This window comes from Corythoichthys intestinalis, chromosome 12 (genome assembly GCF_030265065.1).
Source record: "Corythoichthys intestinalis isolate RoL2023-P3 chromosome 12, ASM3026506v1, whole genome shotgun sequence".
In the NCBI taxonomy this organism is placed as follows: Eukaryota; Metazoa; Chordata; class Actinopteri; order Syngnathiformes; family Syngnathidae; genus Corythoichthys; species Corythoichthys intestinalis.
In genome coordinates, this window is record NC_080406.1 from 48462928 (window position 1) to 48484487 (window position 21560).

At 39.1% G+C, this 21560-nt stretch overlaps 1 protein-coding gene across 4 annotated transcripts in view; it reads left to right on the top strand.

Annotated features, from left to right (window-relative positions):
- Positions 1 to 20576, top strand: part of man1a2 (mannosidase, alpha, class 1A, member 2) — a 71834-nt gene extending 51258 nt beyond the window's left edge. For 3 of the 4 annotated variants that reach the window (XM_057852262.1, XM_057852263.1, XM_057852261.1), the window contains exons 7-14: positions 4548 to 4642; positions 4757 to 4880; positions 6744 to 6837; positions 8254 to 8369; positions 9792 to 10011; positions 16063 to 16235; positions 16488 to 16603; positions 18781 to 20576. In XM_057852262.1, coding sequence (XP_057708245.1) covers positions 4548 to 4642; positions 4757 to 4880; positions 6744 to 6837; positions 8254 to 8369; positions 9792 to 10011; positions 16063 to 16235; positions 16488 to 16603; positions 18781 to 18916 — 1074 coding nt within the window. In that variant the 3' untranslated portion in view covers positions 18917 to 20576. Of the gene's footprint in view, positions 1 to 4547; positions 4643 to 4756; positions 4881 to 6743; positions 6838 to 8253; positions 8370 to 9791; positions 10012 to 11603; positions 15526 to 16062; positions 16236 to 16487; positions 16604 to 18780 lie in introns of those variants that run through there. The other variant, XM_057852264.1, reaches the window with a different exon arrangement.
- The last annotated feature ends 984 nt before the right edge of the window (positions 20577 to 21560 follow it).

Consider the following 21560-nt stretch of genomic DNA (forward strand, 5'->3'; position numbering starts at 1 on the left):
TAGTTCAAACATGCGTTGTTGCACCTCTTTTTTCCCCCCAAATCATCAAAGGATTATGTGTTTTTTTCCCCCCAAACTTTTTACATTTTTGAAAGTGTGTAACCAGCTAAAGTTGAATAATTTCAAATGCCAAATATGGAAAATCACACATATTGCTTGATAACTGATAAACTATAAATCTCAGTAAGGTTTTGACAACTGATCATAAATATTGAACGTCTTAGCTTTAATTTGACATATTGCACAACATCTAGGTTGAGCAAATGAGCATGGAGTAATTTATATTCCAAAATGGCACTTTTTGACAATAGTTTGTAAACAATAAACATTATTGTCATGAAACTTGAAAAATAACATTTTCTTTTCATTTCAATGAAATGAAACTTCATCTTTTACATCTGGCAGGGGTTTGTTCATGCCTCTGGCTCTACTTCTTGCCCTTTCAACCCTTTGAGCTCTGGCAAAGGATTAATCTGAAAAGGGGGGGGTGAAATACTATAAATTCTATTGTTTACGAATAGCCATTCTCACACTGTATTTTCAAATTTACACATGAGTATCATATAAAAGTAAATATAATAATGTAATATGTGTTTTAGGTTTCTCATGGATTTTCGCAGCTTACAAACAGGCAAAACACATTTTTTGCCATTGTTTACGTAGGTAACAATACAAGATGTTATTGATTCAGCAGTGAGAGTCACTCAAGGTAGGTCTGGAGAGCTCAAATATTTTCTAATTTGACTGGCTCTTTGATATGTTCATGATAAGTGGCTTTTATTTTTTCATTTTATTTCCTTCTTGGAGAGGATGTCATTGTTGATCATATCCTCTTTCTCAGACTGCTTAATTCACTGCTTCTACTTGCCTCCTAAGGACTGGACGGTCTTGTACTGGTGTTCTACACCCTCTTGTACCCCTGCCTAGTTGTTGTGATGCCATTTTGTCGATGTAATTGTGAGGAAAATTGATTATCCCAGCAGAGACATTGCGGATGCAAAATTGTGGCCACTGACGCAAACTTCGGGAAAGGTCGTTTTCAATATGATGTGAAAGTGCTGCCATCTGGTGTCAAATTAATGAGCTACTGTTAAGGCCCAGCTTTGCTTCTGAGGCAGACCTGCGCCGTCAAGGCAGGCTCGATTTACGACCCTCCGCCGTAGTCTTTCGTGCACTTCAAGAAAATCTTGACTTGTGCGGCGTCATCTCATGGCGACGTGGCGCAAATGGACTGTGATTGGTCCGCTTAAACTCTTGTTTCCAGTTCAGCGCAAAATGACCGCCATTTTCAAACATTGCTTTGCTACACACAAAAATGGACTAAGCTGACGGGAGTATCATCGAAGACTAAGTCTCATCAAGACATAATAAAGATTGCCAAATGGCAAGGTCAGCGATTGCATGAAAAAATGGAAGAACCACAGAGACAAGTATGTGTGTGTTCGGAAGCGAATGGCCACCCGAAGCGGGGGCCCAGTCGGCCAAAAACTGCCAGCTTTTCATCACTTTGTCTTATTCTTGGTTGGTGCACTTCATTATTTATTGTGTACATATGTTTGCTGTGAGTCTGTCCCTTATTTACATGTCACACTTGAAGTACATGAAGAATAAAGCACAGGTTTGGTGTCAAAAGAGTTGTTTTGATGTTTAATTTTCAACAAGACAGTTAACACACTTGATACATCATCACTGATTGAGAGTGCCTTGGTGCTTTTATGATAACGTGTTTACCGAGGCTGCTAACGCAGTTTGGGAAGTAGGACATGGCAAAGAAATCTGACAAAACGCTGGACAACGCAGCTTGCTGGCTTCTACCGCAACCGTCTTCTGCGTCGCCTGCGCCTCAACATTTGTATTGTAATCACTTGTAAGCACAGATAATTCGGATCCAACGAGGATGAGCGACAGGTAGACAGTTGGAATATTCTTTTGATGTGAGAGGCTCACATGTCGACTACAGGTACGCCGAAACACTTGGGGAGTCGATGCGAGAGAGAGACATCGCATGCCACCTGGCGGGAAGTCGGGGTAGTTTGACACGCCAAGTGAGAGAGCAGCTTTTGTGTATTTCGCTAGTGTAGTGAAAATTTTCTCGCATAATGATTAATTTTCTACGGTGACGATGCTTGTATTGTGAAAACTTGGAAAATTAGGTACTTGTTCATGAGGGTGCACTCAATGCATTGTGTGTTGACTGAACATGAAAGGAAGTAGCTGGCATTAGGGTAGGGTCCTGACACATGGTGCCAATTGGTATTTACAATGTAACTGGTGTTAACCAGACTGAATAAAAACAAACGTTTTAAGGCCCCCCCAATTCCCCCGAATTCTTTTATCAACCGCTTATAGGAGAATACATCCAAGTGGGATAAGGGATTGTGGATACATGGTCTCACCATGAATAAGTCAACACATTCAGGAACGGCTGGCACATTATGCTCTCGGAGAGCTGCCCTACATTTGGATCAGCCTGCTATCAAAAAAGAAGAAATTCAGCTCTGCTCTATTTTCGGTCTTCCTCTTGGGGGGTGGGGGGGCGTGATATGCTTTGCTAACAAGTAGTAATGATTGTCTGGAGGAGCAAAGGCGCATGCAGTCAAGTCTTCATGTACTAATTTGTTCCACATTGACAAGATCAGACAGTTGTAACTCAAATTCAAACATTTTCTCTTTCAACTCCAAATATTGTTATTATTGGAATATTATTTGGAACGTCCCCCCACTCAGGACACAGTCATTAAATGGCAAGCAATAAATGCATTAGAAGTGGCATGAAGATAACACACATTTACAACACCAATACAACGAGCATTTTAATCCCAATTCTCCTGATAGCTCTCGGAGGGCCTCCTTCACCAAAGAACTTTTGCATGGTCTACTCTTAATCCTTTTGGTATAATACCTAAATGCTTGTGTGCTGCGTATTGTGGTCATCTCATCTGCCAAGAAGGTTCACCTTCTTTGGTGCAGTTTGGCCTTGTCTTTGCAATAGTTTCTCTTTTTTCTAAGGGATGTTTTCCTTTGGTTTAGGCTGTCTCCATCAGGTCAGCCACACAATAAGTGATGATGTACTGTACATGACTGAACTGACAGTCAGTGTTCGCAGGGTCTTGTAACTAGTGAACTTGGTTAGCCTCCTACCTGCAGCCATTCACAATTGAACACAGTCGGGGCATCACAGATGGAACGTAAAAAAATCCCATGTTGTATCACATGGGCTTTAACATCAAAATGGGGTTTTAGGTTTAGGTGAGAGCGACCTGGCAGTTCCCAGGCCATGTACTGTACTGTGTGTCCACTCTGAACTGGTCCACAGCCAATCGCAGGTAATATGGTTAATTGTTGTTATTGTTAATAGGTTCATTGTTATTTTACATTATTTAAAAATAACATGTTAATAAACACCCTGAATTGACCTCCTTTTGTATTTTTGAACTGGGTAAAATATGCATCTAAGTTCATGCTAACCAGTTTTGAATATGTTACGTTTTCTAATTACAGTACTGTGATTTAAATCTGGAGCAGATGAATTATATTACTTTTATTTACTCTGGGATGATTTTGGATAATTTGCTCTGACAAACACAAATCATATTTTGTTTAATTATTAGCATGGTTCTGAAGTTTGTATTTCTCCCTTCCCCCACCATTTAAAAAAAAGAAAAAAAAATTTTTTTAATTAATTTCATTTAAAAAAAAAAACAACTAGAGTAAGTAATTTACCAAATTATGCGGTACAGTGGTACCTCTACATACAAATTTAATTTGTTCCAGGACCTGGTTCGGAAAATCGAAATAGGTGGATGTCGTATGTTGTATGTCGAGCAGGATTTTCACATACATTATAATTTGATTAATTCGTTCCACAGCCCCAAATCTACGTTAAATCCTTAATATGTAAATACTGCAGGTACAATTTCTAATAGCAATTACACATTGCAAAACAAATGAATTATAAATGCAAATTGGAATAATAATAATAATAATAAAAAGAAAATCGTTTTCATTGTCACCTCATAGAAACTGGCGAACAGAGGTGGGAGGAGACAGCAGGTATATGTGGATACGGTGAGCCGTTTTCTGTCTAATTTAACAAATGCTCTCAATAAGACAGGTAAAACAAATAATGAAAAAAAAAATAACAAAGGCGTTTTTATTGTGACTTTAACTTATTGGCGAACGGAGGGAGGAGACAGTTGGTGTGTAGGTTGGTGGGGGGGACTGGTGAGCCATGTTGTCTAGCCATGTATCCGTGTTGCAGGAAAACAATGAACCTGCGACGCTGTCATAAATCATCCTATTATGGAGCATGTCGCCATATGTTGAGACAAATGACGAATCAAATTTTACGTTGGATGTCGATAGGATCATATGTCGATACGATCGTATGTCGAGGTACCATTGTACTATTATTTGAAAATTGAATAAATCTGACCTTTAAAGAGCTTTAAATATATCCTCAAACCTGACCTTGTAAAACTAAGTAAAATCTGAGCGGAATGGTTAAAATTCATTTGATGATGTTAATCCATTTTTGGCTCCTTTAGATGTTCAAGTTAAAGGCAGTGCAGCTTGCAGAAAAGCTGCTCCCGGCCTTCAACACACCCACAGGCATCCCGTGGGCAATGGTCAATCTTAAGAGGTGAGTAATAATTGTTTGGTCATTTCAAAGGTGCCGCTAACATTTCCTTCACAAAGCAGTGTGGCAGGTGAAGTCTTGGGAATAGGTTTAATCTGTCCGCATTTTCCCCCTCAGTGGTGTTGGTCGTAATTGGGGTTGGGCATCGGCAGGCAGCAGCATCCTGGCGGAGTTCGGAACCCTGCACATGGAGTTTGTTCACCTAACTTACCTGACAGGAAATCCTGTCTACTATCACAAGGTAACGCTTTGCTGTGTAAGATTATTAAAGCAATATGCCCGTAAAGAAGTTTTTTTTTTTTTCCCACTGACAGGCCAGTTTATTGGAATGGATTTTGTCTATTGTCCTTTTTTTTTTCCCTTATGAGTACAGTGTACAGTGCACTCCATAATTATTGGATTTATAATAATTATGTGTTTTTTAGCTTCTAATATTTTTTTTTCCTAAATAATGTGGGACCTTAATGGAAAAAAAGAGAAAAATCCAACCTTCAATACAAGTGCATTTATTCAGTGGGGAAAAAATCTCACATAAAGAAATAATTATTTGACATCAAATAATGTGTGTCACAATTATTAGCACCCCTGGTGTTAATACTTTGTACAACCCCCTTTTGTCAACAAAACAGCACCTGATCTTCTCCTATAATGTTTCACAGGATGGGAAAAGACAGAAAGAGGGATCTTCAGCCATTCCTCTTTGCAGAATCTCACTAAATCATCAAGAGACCTGGGTCCTCTCCTTTGTACTCTCCTCTTCAGCTCACCCCACAGATTTTCAATGGGGTTGAGGTGTGGGGACTGAGATGGCCATGGGAGGAGCTTGATTTTGTGTCTGGTGAATCATTTCTGTGTAGATTTGGCCATATGTTTAGGGTCATTGTCTTGCTGAAAGACCCAGTGACGACCCATCTTCAGCTTTCGGGCAGAGGGCAACAGATTTTGATTTAAAATGTCTTGGGCCTTTGGAAGCGAAACAGCCCCACAGCATCACTGACCCACCCCCATACTTCACAGTGGGTATGAGGTGCTTTTCAGCGTGTGCATCTTTCGTGGCACGCCACACCCACTTAGTGTTTGTTGCCAAAAAGCTCAATCTTGGTCTCATCTGACCAAAGCACACGGTCTCAGTTGAAGCCCCAATACCGCTCGGCGAACTCCAGACGTTTGCGTTTATGATTGTGAGTGAGGAAAGGTTTTCTCCGTGCATGCCTCCCAAACGGCTTGTTGGTGTGTAGACAGCACCTCATACCCGCTGTGAAGTATGGGGGTGGGTCAATGATGCTGTGGGGCTGTTTCGCTTCCAAAGGCCCTGGGAACCTTGTTAGGGTGCATGGCATCATGAATGCTTTGAAATACCAGGACATTTTAAATCAAAATCTGTTGCCCTCTGCCCGAAAGCTGAAGATGGGTCGTCACTGGGTCTTTCAGCAAGACCTCAACCCCATTGAAAACCTGTGGCGTGAGCTGAAGAGGAGAGTACAGAGGAGGTCCAGGTCTCTGGATGATTTAGAGAGATTCTGCAAAGAGGAATGGCTGAAGATCCCTCTTTCTGTCTTTTCCCATCTTGTGAAACATTATAGGAGAAGATTAGGTGCTGTTTTGTTGGCAAAAGGGGGTTGTACAAAGTATTAACACCAGGGGTGCTAATCATTGTGACAAACATTATTTGATGTCAAATAATTATTTCTTTATGTTGGATTTTTACCCCACTAAATAAATGCACTTGTATTGAAGGTTGGATTTTTCCCTATTAAGGTTCCATATTATTTAGAAAAAAAAGTATTAGAAGCTAAAAAACACAATTATTATAAATCCAATAATTATGGAGGGCACTGTATGTGGAAATTCGATTTATCATGTTTGTGATAATGCATCAGGATTTCAAAGACACCTACTTTCATTTTCAAGAATATTTTTGGGATAATGTAAAAAAAAAAAAAAAAAATCCAATTAAGTTGTCATGCGTGTCATATGTGAAGATGAATGCAATTTAAATATTCCAGATGAGTTTTCAGTAAATAAATAAAGCTAAATAAGTTAAGAACTGCCATGAAATAAATGTGTAATATTATATACGGTATCTTAATTTACGTATTTGCAGGTAATGCACATCAGAAAGCTCCTAGCCAAAATGGATCGACCGAACGGGCTTTATCCAAACTACCTGAACCCTCGTACAGGTCGCTGGGGCCAACGTGAGTACCACTTTACATGTATTAACATGTTCTGCTTTTGTTTGTGGGTGTGTAATCGGGGGAAGTGCAAAAATGGATATACAGTAGTAAAATCTGTTGTCAGAAAAATTCACAAAGTTGTCTGGCAATTGACTTGAAGAGGAGTTAGTTATGAGAGAAAAGACAAGCATAGAAATCAGTGGTTCTCATGATGACAAGACGATAACGAGTAAAAAACGTGGTTTGGGAGACTAAAACATAACGAGATGAATGCTAGTTTTGGTCTGACGAGACGAGAATGCAACAAAAATGCACAATAGTTTCCGTCACATTCACAATGTGTCATGTCATGTGTAGTTAACCTGCATCAAGGCAGCGTCTGTTTGTGTCACTCATGTGATGTGCTGCGCCCCCGACTCACCAGTGTGTCATCTTGTTTTCTTATCCTAGCCAGGGAGAATAAGCAATGTTGCTTTAGGCTTTAAGGTCTGTGCTGAGTGACCATCACACATTAAATGTAACTCGTGGCATTAGCATAGCATTCCCGTTCATGCTAATGGCGAGCGTCCTCCTAAACTCTTGGAACTGTTTTTTACATACAGTTCGTGGTGTCTAAGTAGGTATAATTGATTGAAATTAATCTCCTGTTTTCCTGCTGAGTGTGTATTATCACCAAGTTGGTGTTGTCTTTGTAGACGCTACAATATGTGCTCGTCTGTCAATAGTAGTTGTTGGAAACGTTTATTTTTGGATTAAAATTTTTCAATTTTAGAGACAAAAACATTTTTATTAAACGTAGACTAAAACTAGACGAAATTAGACTTGCGTTTTTGTCAACAAAAACTAGACAGAGACATTTTGAGATGACTAAAATATGACTTAAACTAATAAGTGCTACCGTCCAAAAGACTAAAGATGAAATTTTAAAGGGCTCCCAAAAACAACACTGAATAAATAGATGTCACATATTAAATTAATGAATTCATATTCCGTAGCACTTATTCTCACGAGTGTTCATCTGGAGCCTATCCCAGCTAACTATGGGCAGGAAGCGGGGTACACCCAGAACTTGTTTTCAGCCAATCGCAAGGCACATCTCGAAAAACAACCTTTCACATTAAGAAGAGAATTTGGAGTATCCAATCAGCCTATCATGCATGTTTTTAGCATGTGGGAGGAAACCAGAGTACCCGGAGAAACCCCACGCCGGCACGGGGAAAAAATGCGACCTCCACACACTAAGTTGGGCAATGGGCCATTGACCTCAGAACTGTGAGGCAGACGTGCCAACCACTAAGGTGCCATGCCGCCCACCAATTGAATTGATTGTTGAAAATTCTGATCGTCAACGTTGTGAAGAGTGAACTAATCTTGGCATCCCTATTTGAAAGCCATATACAAATCCAATCCTTCAGAGTATTTTTTTGCTGTTTACAGATCACACTTCGGTTGGCGGGCTTGGGGACAGCTTTTATGAGTACTTGTTGAAGGCATGGCTAATGTCAGACAGAACTGACATGGAAGCTCGCAAGACATACGATGATGCCATTGAGGTACAATTCGCATACCACGTTCACATTCCCTCAAATGGACTCTCACCTTTGGTTCATTACTGTAGCGTCTGCTATCACAGAGTATCTATGTAGTCTAATGCCACATCATTAATTAGTCAGTAACCAAAACATATACCTTTTAGATTCCAAATTTTTTGTGGTAGTTTGCATAGTGAATTATGTCATAAATGTGTACTTATTAAATGGGGGAAAAAAATATATCGGTCACTATTCAGATTGATGTACTATTTCACAAGAAGCTTTTTTTTAATCTATTTAAGAGAACCTAAAATTCATAAAATGCACCTTTTTTTTTTTATTTAACTGACGATTACTAAAGAGTAGAAAATGGTAGAATTATTTTCCTTGTGAAATAAAAATCTATTCTTTAATTTGGCAGCTTCGATTTTTCTACCGAACAGTCAAACAAAATACACAATATTCTATGAGCTTTGAAAGATCAGTCAATTGTGCACCAACCCAACGGGGGTTGTCTTAAAAAAAATGCTGGCAGTTAAGTACACAGTGTGAAGTTTAATTGCTATTTCTAATAATAAACCCTTACACAGTTACAATTTTCCACACTATAAAAATGTTTGATATTGACATTTGCTTTTTGAATATTGTTTGGAAGATAATAGAGGCTGACTGTAATGAATCAGTTTTCTTTATCAAACAGTTGTTCATAAATACAATCCAAATCCAATTCCAAAGCACAATCTCTTGTATGACAATTTACAGTTTGAATGGGAGTTTGTATTGAAAGGAGACTCTTAAGTTGTTATATGAATGGGTTTATGTGCGTAGTTTCTTTATAAATAGAAATTAGACAACTTTACTACCACATATCCAACAATAACTCAAGTGCTAATTTGCTTCTCCAAAACACACTACAAATGGACACTTAAGACACCGCTTAGCATAATCGCTAACTACCTTAGTGCTACATGCTAAGTAGTAACGTCTCATCAACAAAGAATACAAACAATACCATTGGCTTCATTTACTCACTTCTGACATAGGCACACTGGACAACACGAACAGCAATCTGTAATTCTCGACACTTTGTAATGTTGTTGATTCAGCAACCCAACCTGAGAATAGCAGTGACCTCTCATTATTGCTCTAATCACTGACGTATGTGCGTAGCCTAACATTACACACAAACAAGGACCCAAAAGGGACTGCTAACAGCTACAGGCAAAAATTGATTATCAAATTGGTTAACAACTAATTTATTAATCGGTTTTAATCCATTTAATTGATTAAACAATATACCGAGGTGTAAACTGGACTTCATCGTTCTTAGATCTGTTTACTCCTGTTTAGTGCCTGATTTATCTACATGAGAAAATCAAAATATTAGAGATAGTTCTCAGTTTGGAATTGCAAGGATAAATTCCAAATGCCTGCCTCCTGCAGGCCATCGAGCGTCACCTGATACGCAAGTCCAACGGTGGTCTGACTTTTATTGGTGAATGGAAAAACGGCCACCTAGAGAGAAAGATGGGCCATCTGGCGTGCTTTGCCGGCGGCATGTTCGCACTGGGTGCAGATGGCTCGCCCGATGACAAAGCGGGACACTGGCTGCAGCTGGGCGCTGAGATTGCGCACACCTGCCACGAGTCTTACGATAGGACAGGTGAGTGATGCCCAGAGGGTGTGAATGCACTACTGCGACAGTATGATGGTTTATAGCGTGTATATAAATCCTCAATTACTTTTCTGTTTTCAGAGAAGTTAGAGTTCAACACACTCCCCCCCCCCCCCCCCCCCAGCTATGCAACATTGAATCATTAGCAAATAACAGAAGACCTTTGCTTGTCTTAACATTTCAAATGTGTTGTTTGCAATGGGAGAAATTAAACAGTAAAATAAAAGAATACACCATTGTGCTTTTATGCTAGGCTAATGCTAATGTATTGAGATATTGGTGTGAGTTGAGTTGGGTTTCAAGTGCCTGTGACACGATAAATACATCTTAAATAGCATTATTATGCAATTAAAAAATCATATTTTGACATGATTGGATGGTATACAACAATTTGGCAAAGCGCAGATGACGAGAAATGAGTCTTTCAATCTGCCGTTTAGCCCCGCCTGTCATTATAGTGCTGTAGCGCCTCCATCTGGATAATGACATCGGCAGAGTAACGATTTCAGCTGATTTGGAAATCAGCCCAATGGGGAGGATTCAGAACGAGGAAAATGCGACAGAGAGCAGCAAAATGTCATAATTGTTTTGATCTCTCTACTCCAATAGTTTTACAGGATATTCTTTTTATCCAAGTATTTTTCCCTAATTGCTAAATAAATTGTATGGCCCTTAAGCTGTATTGGCACCATGGAAAAAGTGCTTAGAAAATGGATTTCGTTCCACTGAAGTGGATCTACATGAACTCTATAATATACATGCGTTGCTAATTAGTACCCCAAAAAAGTTCTACTCACGGTTTCCAGTCATTTTTTAGTAATTAGTGCTTTCGTGTCGGTCTTTTTTCCCCCCGTGGCGCCGTGATATTAATACGGCGGAGTCGTGTCTTCAGTGTGTGAAGCTATTTTAGGTCACGTGCACCAATAGGAGACGCGTAATGTTGCTATGCGTTTCTAAAACAAACAACATGGCAGCGACCGTGTCAAGCTACGACACGAGCGAAGATGAACAAAAAATATGAAAACCGCATTCGAAATTTAGTCAAAAGGCATCGAAACGATGCTATATGCATCTTTCATCTGTCCAAGGGCGAAAAAGGCAGGAATTTGGCCAAAACGGTGGCAAAAACCTGCTAGGCCTTCGTGGCTACGTCAGACAATGGCTTTCTCTCCAGGGTCCGTCGAAGGATCATGCTGAAAATGTTTAAACATTGCCTCGACATGGATTTTTAATGACATTGACTACAGGTAAGCCACACACACGCCTTTTGTTGTGAATAATCATGGAAGTTGGGGGGCTTCTGGTCAGATCACATATGAAGTTAAGACTTGCAATGTGAATTCTAGGCTGTAGCGGTCATTGTGATGTTAGATTGTTAACTTTGAGCAAAAAGTTTAGATTGCCAAACAACATAGTATTTATTTTGTTTAACTGTAGTTCCAAAAACCTATTTGATAATTTTATTCAGGAAGAAAATGGCAGAATAGACAAGCCTAGATAATTTTGATTGGAAGATTATGTAACTATGATATGGATGAAACAATTCACACATGGTTTATGTGTGTATGCGTGTTTTTCAGAACTGAAACACCCTTCACTGACAGCTACAACTTCTTCTGTGAGACCGTCGTCTGTCAAAAGATTAGAGTTGACCAGGAAGTGCTGCAAATGGACAAGCTTGTGGACATATGGCTTTATTGGGACCATGGAAAAAGTGCTTAGGAAATGGATTTCACTCCACTACGCTGGATCTATGCGTTCAATGCATTTTTTTTAAGCCAATACCCTCCTAACTTGGTCACCAGTCAGAAATGTATCTTGATGTGAATACACAAAAATACAGATTAATTGTTGTTGTTTTTGCTTGTTTTAAGTGGTATATTAATTCTGGCAACACAAATTTTTTATCAAATGTCATAAACACATCTACCAAACATTTGAAACAAGTATTGGTGCCTTAGTCTACACATAAGTGAATTCAGAATGAGAAATGTAGCTAATTTCTTGAAGAAAACACTTCAACGTTAATGATTTGCACCCAGCACAATGAAATATATATTGAATTTAGCTTATGTGTCATAAATTAAAAATATCACAACCTACTGTGCAATGAAATATATAAAATAAAAAAATGCACACCATGATCATAAATGGCTGAAAATCAGCCAAATTGCTACCACACCCTCCTAAATCTGAATCATGGCAAAATTGGAATAAGACAAAAAATAAAAAATTACAAGATGATTAAAGAATAATGTGCCAAAATCATCAGGTGATACTTAAAAATGAAAAACATTGCAAAAGATGTGATGGACATATATGTGTTGAAGATTAACTTCAAAGTTTTATTTCATGTTTCACAAGTGCTCAAATGTGAGCACCGCCAGCAGCACGGACAAAATCAAGCCACGATGAGAATTCCCCTCAAACGTATGCATGTCTCAGTCCATTGTCTTGATTGCAACTGTTGTTCGATATTTCACATCCTCAGTACTTGCTGGACGTGTTGGTATGTTAAAGACAAAGTTCATTATCCATCTTTATGGCACATAACGTTTGTTATACACTAAGTGTATGTTCCACCACTTCTAGCAAATATTGATGACATGAAAGATCAAATAAAACATGCAATTAACGCAGTGGAACGTGATTTTGGCACAGTCTTTTTGAATCACACTGTATATACACAAAAGGTTTGAATCATTCACAAGTATGGTACAATTTTTTTTTTTTTAAACATGGTAGTGTCTCATGTTATGAAAATACACATTATTAAACATACAGATATTACAAAACAGTAAATAAAAATAAAAAGAGAAATAAAAAATACTAAAACTATACTTGACAATATTACTCCTCAAAATCGCTTTCATCAAAGTCATCATCCCACCCGAGTGTCTTCTGTTTCTTTGGAAACATTCTCGCACGCTTGGCACCTACATAAATCAGTAGTTTTGCAGACATACAAGAACATCTTCCCGTGTCACAATTGGTTACAGTTGACTACTTGCAAAACAGAATCAGGGGCAGGATTTTTGTCATCCATGTCACTGCCAACTGCCCATCCTCAATGTCCCACCCATTCCCAATGGGTGAAGGGGTATACATTTTACCTGTCAGACAATGTTTCATAATTGCTGCTTGATAGTTTGCTGTCCAGCAATGTTGGTACAGAGCATCATTTGTTGGGGGAATAGAATGTTCTGGCAAGACTGACGCGGCCATACAGAAAGATCGGCATCTGGCATCATTTTGGGCAGATGACTGGCCATACAGGTGGCACACGTATTTACACAACGTGTTAAATGTTTGTAGGTCAAGTTTATAACTGCTGCCCAGCTTTGCAAGCCCAGTCAGGTATTCTTTTTTTATGATATGATACAGAAAACCATTTTTTTGCCTTTGCCATGAAAGGCACAAGCAGAGTCACAACCTCTGAATGTATGGATGCCAATGAGTGCTGAACACACTCTATTGCCAAGAGCTGCGGAGACAGAGACGTCAGTCCTCGTTCTGTTGCCTCCTCCTGTGAAAAAAATGCAACCTGCACTGTAAATCTTTCTGTAGACTTACAGCAATCACTACCACATCAGTATCAGGGCTTTTTATGACTACAGCTTGATGTTCTTGTCACCCATAACAGGTATGCAATAAAACGTTCTACTGGATTCGCTTTCTATAAACTATATAAATTTTAAAACAAAGTGGTATTGATATCTGGGCCAAAAAATGGTATCGGTACAACACTAGTTTAAATAAGAATTTTGTGAGCTTAAGTTAATAACAATTAACCTTGTAGTAAATGCGTGCGTGTGGCTTACCTGTAGTCAATGTCATTAAAAATCCCAGTCGACGCATTTTCAGCTAGATCCTTCGACAGAGCCTGGAGAGAAAGCCATTGTCTGACACAACCACGCAGGCTCTGCAAGTTTTGGCCCAATTCCTGCCTTTTTTCACCCTTGGACAGATGAGAGATGCATATAGCATCGTTTCGATGCCTTTTGACTAAATTTCGAATGCGGTTTTCTTATCTTTTGTTCATCTTCGCTCGTGTCGTAGCTTGACACGGTCCCCGCCATGTTGTTTATTTTAGAAACCCATAGCAACATTACGCGTCTCCTATTGGTGCACGTGACCTAAAATAGCTTCACACACTGAAGATCCGACTCCGCCGTATTAATATCACTGCGCCACGGGCAAAAAAAAAGATCGACACGAAAACGCTAATTACTAAAAACTGACTGGAAACCGTGAGTAGAACTTTTTTGGGGTACTAATTAGCAACGTATGTATATTATATAGCAGAGTTCATATAGATCCATTTGAGTGGAACGAACCAACACAATTTCGCTCAGCCAATACAGCCTACCTGACAAAGTCACAGTCTTGTGCTAAATGGAATATGAAATATTAAAAATGCATTTATTCAGTACGACAGGGCTACATTACTGCATAATGGTCAAAACTGCCGACTTCTTAAACCTCCCGAACGGTATTTTATGCCACTGGAGTGAAAGAGCGTAAACAAAACAGGAGGCGTGAGGGCAAGGCGACATGCTAACCAAAAAAAGTGGCTTTTCCAAGTCTTTTCCTTGCCTTTCAAAAACAAAAAAAATCACACAAAACTACCCCAACTCATGCCACACACGGCGGCGGGGTTGATTGTCTTCACCGATCGGCCAGCCCTCGGCGGCGATCAAGTCTGAGCTTGTCTTTCTGCTGCGGCCTCGGCAGGCAGACAGTGCTCGTCATTGGGGACACAGAGGAGAATGAACACTGAAAATGGCGCATTCTCGGTGGACAATCCGGCCGATGTCGGAGCGCGTGGCTGCCCTAGCCCAAGCCGAGTATAGCTCTCTTTAGGCGGGCACGTGAAGAGGGCCGAGGGCGGTCAAAGTCTCGACACAATCGAGAACCGAAGACGAGAGCGGGGGGCTCCCCGGGCCCAAGCCGAGGATAGCGCTCTATAGGCGGGGACGTCTTTATTGGCCGGCGACATTGGTCTGCGACAAGCCCTCGGTCGTCTGCAGAGTGGCCTTCTCAGTGCACAGGGAGCGTTGTCACCCACAAAATGCACCTCCTTATTAAAACATTTGCCATGATCCCAGTATTTGACATAACAAAAAACAGGTAGTTTAATCACTTAGTCATCCGTCCATTGGTCTCTTGATTGTCAGATTTGTTTTGCCCATAATTCGCGGTGAACAGGATCTTTTGGAAATCTAAAAAGCCTCACACCACTCTCTCTGGTATAGCAACAAAAGCCTGCAGCACATTGGTGTGGCATGACGCAAAAAATAAACAAATTAATCCACAAAATCAAATAAATCCGCAATCCTTCTGCATATGTTAGTAATGGCTATATTGTGAAAATGATTAGTCTGCTGACATTCGCCTTCTTCCTCAATCCAGACCGTGGCTGAAACGGTGTCTCTCATATCCCTAGCTCGGGATTCAAAAAACGGAATAAATATATCCATCGCTTCCACACACATCCAAGCTGTCCATTTCATTCAGGAGCATAAAATACCGTGTGTTATATGAAATAAACATGCCTTTTTGTGTCACAGGCACTTTAATCTTGTGTGCATATTTTAAGCTTTAAAAAAATTCCCAAGTTGTTTTTTTTTTTTTTTACTTTCCAGAAGCATGCTAATATTTTTAATTCCTGTAATGTAAATAAAAAGTAGAAGTTGTGGATGTATTTCATTTTAGTTATAGTTTTTTTTTGTTTGTTTATTGTTTTTTTTCAATTAACATTTTTGCCGCGGTACAGTTATTGAGGTAATTTAAGCAAGTATAGTACTAGTATAGTAATGAACAAATTTTAAGACTGGAAGAGTCTTAGGTTTACAAAGCATAGTATTTTTTGGTTTTGTTTTAATTCTTGTTAAAACAACTTGCCATTAGCCGTGGTTTGTGCAGTAGGAAATTGATAAAAAAATCGATACATCAAACCTTTAATCACTCTTCCTTGTAATTCCTTAGTCTATGTTTGTTGAATTTAGACCTTCACATGTAACATGTTTTCCCATCCAGTGGTGAAGCTGGGCCCTGAAGCATTCAAGTTCGATAGCGGCCTGGAGGCGGTGGCCGTGCGGCAGAATGAAAAGTACTACATCCTGCGGCCCGAGGTCATCGAGACCTACTGGTACATGTGGCGGTTCACCCATGACCCCAAGTACCGTCAGTGGGGCTGGGAAGCAGCACAGGTATCATGCAATAAAAATAATAATCATAATAACTATAGCTCTCTCCACATGCTACTATACTATTATAATGATTATGTAATAAGAAAGTAGTTACACAGTAATTAATTTCATAATTGATCCATTTTTGCACTATGCCACGGGGAATGTACGTAACTTTAAATACATTTAGATTTTTCAGCTGAAAAAATAAGGAAATAAACGTATGGAAATTGTTTCTAATGGAGGAAAGTCGTCCTTTGCTGCCCCTTACAGGCAATTGACAAGTACTGCAGGGTGAGTGGCGGCTTCTCAGGCATAAAGGACGTGTACTCATCTAACCCGACCTATGACGACGTGCAGCAGAGCTTCTTTCTGGCAGAAACGCTCAAGTAAGCTCATAGAATTGTTGAGGGCCCGCCAACTGTATCGTCGAACATCATGCCTTTTTTTTATTTAATGTTTGGGACACATAAACAACAAAAGAAAACCTAAACCAAGTAGTAGAAAACAAATTAGAACATGTAGACAGCCAAGTAATTAACTGGATTTTTTTTCAGTCTGTATTCAAACAAGAGTTTGAAGTTGGACAAACTGGCAAAATGTAAATACCTTTGTTCTCAAAAATAGCAGTGTGCATGCAAATATATCCTTAATGATATGAAATAAATATTTCTTAGTAATTTCCTAATCGTAACCCTTAAATTGTCCAAAGGTGTTAATAGTTGGGCATGATATGACACCTAAGTAAATTGTCATCATTTGATTGGTTGTTTGCTATTAGTTATTTGGCCCATTGTCCAAATATTTTCTCAATCGTGCAATTTGGATTTTGGATCGATATTTTTTGCTCCACTGCACAGAGGTGTGTGATGCTACGTTCATATGTCCACTCTTGCCAATGTACATTTGATATGTTCTTCCATTGGGTATGCTATTAGGAGCAATGACATTAAACTCGCCACACTTTCTCCGAAGCAAGTAAAGCCCTTTTCGCACCTTCTTTAATCTGGCCTTCCTCCTTAAAATGAGAAAAGTTGTTTCTTGTTGTTTCTTGTGCAGCAATATTGTCGGACCGTGCGCCGAGCACTAGCATCTACTGTATATATGCTAGCTAAATAAGGCGGAGCTTCATTGAATGGGTCATTTCACTTCTTGCCTCATTAAATATTCTGTCCATTGCACCTCTGGGAAAAAATTTGGATGAAAATAATTAGTAAATAATGAATCATATTTTATGTTCGTCTTCGTCTAGCTTTAGTCGACAAAATCTCATACAAATTTCGTTACTCAAAATATTTTTGTCTGTAAAAATCAAAAGTTTTAGTTTAAAAATAAAGCTTTCCAATAATTTTGATTAAACCTAAACAGACACGCACATGTTGTAGCATCTACAAGGACAACGCCAACTTCGTGATGATAATACACACTAAACAGGAAAACAGTACAGTTGTACCTCTACTTACGTAATTAGTTGGTTCTGGTAGTAGTTTCGTAACGGGAAAATTCTGTAAGTAGAGATGCGTTTTCGATGTAAATGTCCTAATCTGTTCGAAGCCCCCCCTCCCCCACCACCAAATTCAGACATAAATCTTTTATAATGCATAAAAATGCATCAAAACATGTAACAAATACATGTTGCAATTAGATTATAGCACAATAAACATAAAAACAGTTGTGCATAATGTAAAAAAACCAAGAATGTGATACATACAGTAGAGGCCCCTCTTAGCCAATTGGATGCCAGGAAAGCTAGACAATAGCCAATGGCAGAGCAGCTATAAGTATGTTATGTTCAATAAACTCTGGGAGCTGCGAGTACCAGCCATACTGTTTTCCTTTCATATCCTCAAATTTCTTTTGTAACAAGACAATATTTTCCCGTTGAGGCGTGTCTTATGAAAATTTTTTATGTAGAGATGGTTGTAAGTAGAGGTAACACTACATTATTTTCAATTAAACCCACATAGTAGTTATGAACGCTATGGAAAGAAAAAAATAAATAAACTTGACCTAGCGTTAAAGTTGATGCCAATGCTAACGTGAATGCTATGCTAACATGACAAGTTACATTTAGTGTGTGATCATCACTCAGCAGACCTTTACAGGTTAAAGTGACATTGCATATTCTGTCTTGCCAAGATAAGAAAACAAATTTTAACTTGTGTTTCCAAACAAGCAAGATGAAACATAGCCTAGCTTAAAACACATCCTAAACTCCGGCGAGGACAGTGAGGGAGAGGCGCAGCACATCTCACATGAGTGACATGACCCAAACATTGCTACAATGCAAATATGTGACATAAACTCATTTTCGTGTCGTTGTCGTCTCGTCAGACGAAAACTGGCATTCGTCTCGTTATTTCTAGGTCTCCCAAGCCATGTTTTTAGTTCGTCATTGTCATGAAAAAAATGGTTCATCGACAAAATATTTTCCCTGTCGTCATTGTTCATGAATGCGGCAATGGTGACAAGGTTAATTGTCACTGATGTTTATTGTATATTGACTCACTCTTATAAATCCACGCTTGTGGTGTTTGTTTTTTTTCCCCCTCCTCATCTCGATCAGGTATTTGTACTTGCTGTTCTCCAGCGACGACTTGATGCCATTAGAAAATTGGGTTTTCAACACAGAAGCCCACCCGCTTCCTGTGCTCCACTTGGGCAACATCACCCTGCCGGGCAGTGAGCCAGCAAAGCAGTGAATGAGCTACAATGGACCCCAGCAACAAACACTGGACTGACTTTTATAAGGTTCTTCAGGCGTGGACCATATCGGAGTTGAGGACTCCCTGAAAACTCTGGTGCTCTGGAGTGGACCATTTAGTTTTTGTTCAAATCTTTATCTTTAATGGGGACGCACCAGTTGAACGGAAACTTCTTTTCGCGCCACGATCTTGGTGGCCATCGTTTTTTTTTTGTTTTTTTTTTTGGCAGGGTAGGTATGGATCCTTCAGAGTGGACTGCCCCCCCCCAGCCCCCCCAACAAAACACTGCTGCTACACTATGATTGGATGCTGCTTTTAGTCCCACCACCCCCATTTTTTCAATTTCATGTCCGCTTCTCCGTCCTTTGTGTGCTTCATCGCAAAACCTTTTTTGAGGAAGAGGATGAGCAGAATCATCATCTGACTCATTGGCCGTTGCCTTCGTTTTTTTTTTTCACACTATCATTGGCGTTCTGAAATGAAGTAAATCTATTTTTGTGCTGTGGTCTGATTTCCTCGTCTTTTCCCGAATCTTGTATGAAGTTGTTTGAGTTGACTTGTTCACAGCTTTGCTGTACCGCCATCTTCCCGACTCCTTCTCGCAGCTTCCATTTCTTTTGAAATTAAATTAATTTTAGTATATCTCCCACAGTCCAATTACAATAAGCCAAAAACACTGCTGCAAAAGTTGACAACTTTACCTAATCAAGACTTCGCACTTGTCTAATCTTCTTAGTAACCTAATTGACTGACAACAACGATCACAATATAATTTTTTTTTTTTTTTCATTTGTCTTGATTTGCCGACAAATGATATCGTTCATTCTTAGTTGGCAGATAAGTTCCTTTGGCAAAATGAAAAGACAAGTTTCAAAATCAGTCATAACTGAGTTTCAATGAAACTCAGTTCTTGTTGTGCAGATGAGCCTTGACTTGCACTTAACCATTACTTTTTCTTTTATTTTGAGTTCTCTATTAAGCCTTAAGTGACACAGTTGTGCCGTTATCATTTTCTTTTATATTGACATATTTTTTTCCTGCTAAAATGTCTCAAACTGATGTGAAACGGATTATCACAGGATTGAAATGATGAAGTTGTCACAGTTGTAATGGAGTTTTCCGAATGTGACTTTTCAATGCCGAAAAATTGAGCCGTATTGACTCTTTATGGAGAAGAAAAAAAGAAAAAATTGCAAAACATCATCGCTTTTCAATGAAAAGCATATAACCCCAGATGTTCTGAGGTTTTAGTTTTATCTGAAAATTTGTTTCTTTGCATTTAGGATGGGGGGAAAAAAAGCATTTGGAGAAAGGTTTCTCCGTTAGACAGTGGCGCTATGATTTATTTAATTGGGATCGTGAACAAAGTACGGTTGTTAAATTATTCTTATTTAAGGTAAACTATTTTACACTGAGTTAATTTGGATAAGTGCATCAGTTTGGGGCAGAGGACGTATACGTATTCCGACAGTATTTTGATTATGTCACTGTTGTCCCGCTTTGTTCATCGAATGCCATCAACCATGGGTGCAGCGAGTCATCCATTGAGCGACTGTATTCTCTTGTGTATTTTTACTTCAAAGAAAAGCTATCTGTAAATATGTAAAATTCTGACACAAAATTCAATAAAGTTGTTGCTAAAAGTGACAAGCGACTTCATTTGTTTTCATGATATGAACATAAGTTTTGGTAAATTGGTTTGCATTTAATCTTGCCTTACAAAGTTAAATGCTTTTACTGTAAATTAAAGTGAAATTTGCCTTTTATGGTGTACGTCACATTTTTATCTTAAGCTAATAGGATTTGATTTCTGTACAAAAAACAATGTGAAACTCTATTTGTCAGCAGGGTCAGCCATATTAATTTACCAAGATATATGCTTGGATGTTAGCTTAGCCCATGCTCGGACATACAGATATCCCAGCTCTGTGTGTGTGTTTTTCTATCTTACCTAGTGGAGAAGTAGACGCTGCATCCTTTTTGACTGAATATTGCAGCCAGGAAAATTTATAATAGGTTGAAAATTAGCATTTTTTTGTTTCCCATCATTTTTGAGGGGGAATTATAAATCGGGCTGCATAGGGCAGCTATGGTTTTGGCCAAGCTCGTCGTCCATTGAATATGGTACGCCCGGTGGTGGTTCTGTTGTACAATAAGCGTCTTTAGTGGGGCAAACTGAAACTCCGCTCATTATTTTGGCGGTGCTCTCCGGCGTTTCATGGTCCACATGTCCAATTCTTGGTTCTCTCAGTAGTTGTTGTCGCTTTTGAAAGCTTAGGTTTGAAAAAATTACATATATCCATCTTGCCTCTTCTGTCCTTCGGTGTTTTTTTTGGGGGGGGGGGGTTTGGGGTGGGGCTTAGCAAAGCAAATGACAGTCTGTAAGGTGCTAGTCAGATGATCTGTTTGAAAAATAATTTTCACCCATTATATGTATTTTTGGTTCATTTTTGTTTTATTGCTGTACAACTTTTATTGACAACATTTTACCGGCAAAGTCTTAATTTTAAATTCATATACAGTATTGGAAAGTCAATTACATGCAATGACATTTTCGGCCACCGGATTGGGGGGGGGGGGGGGGGGATTTATGCCCCTCTAAATCACCGCCTATGCTTGAGGTAATAAAATAGTATGTCAA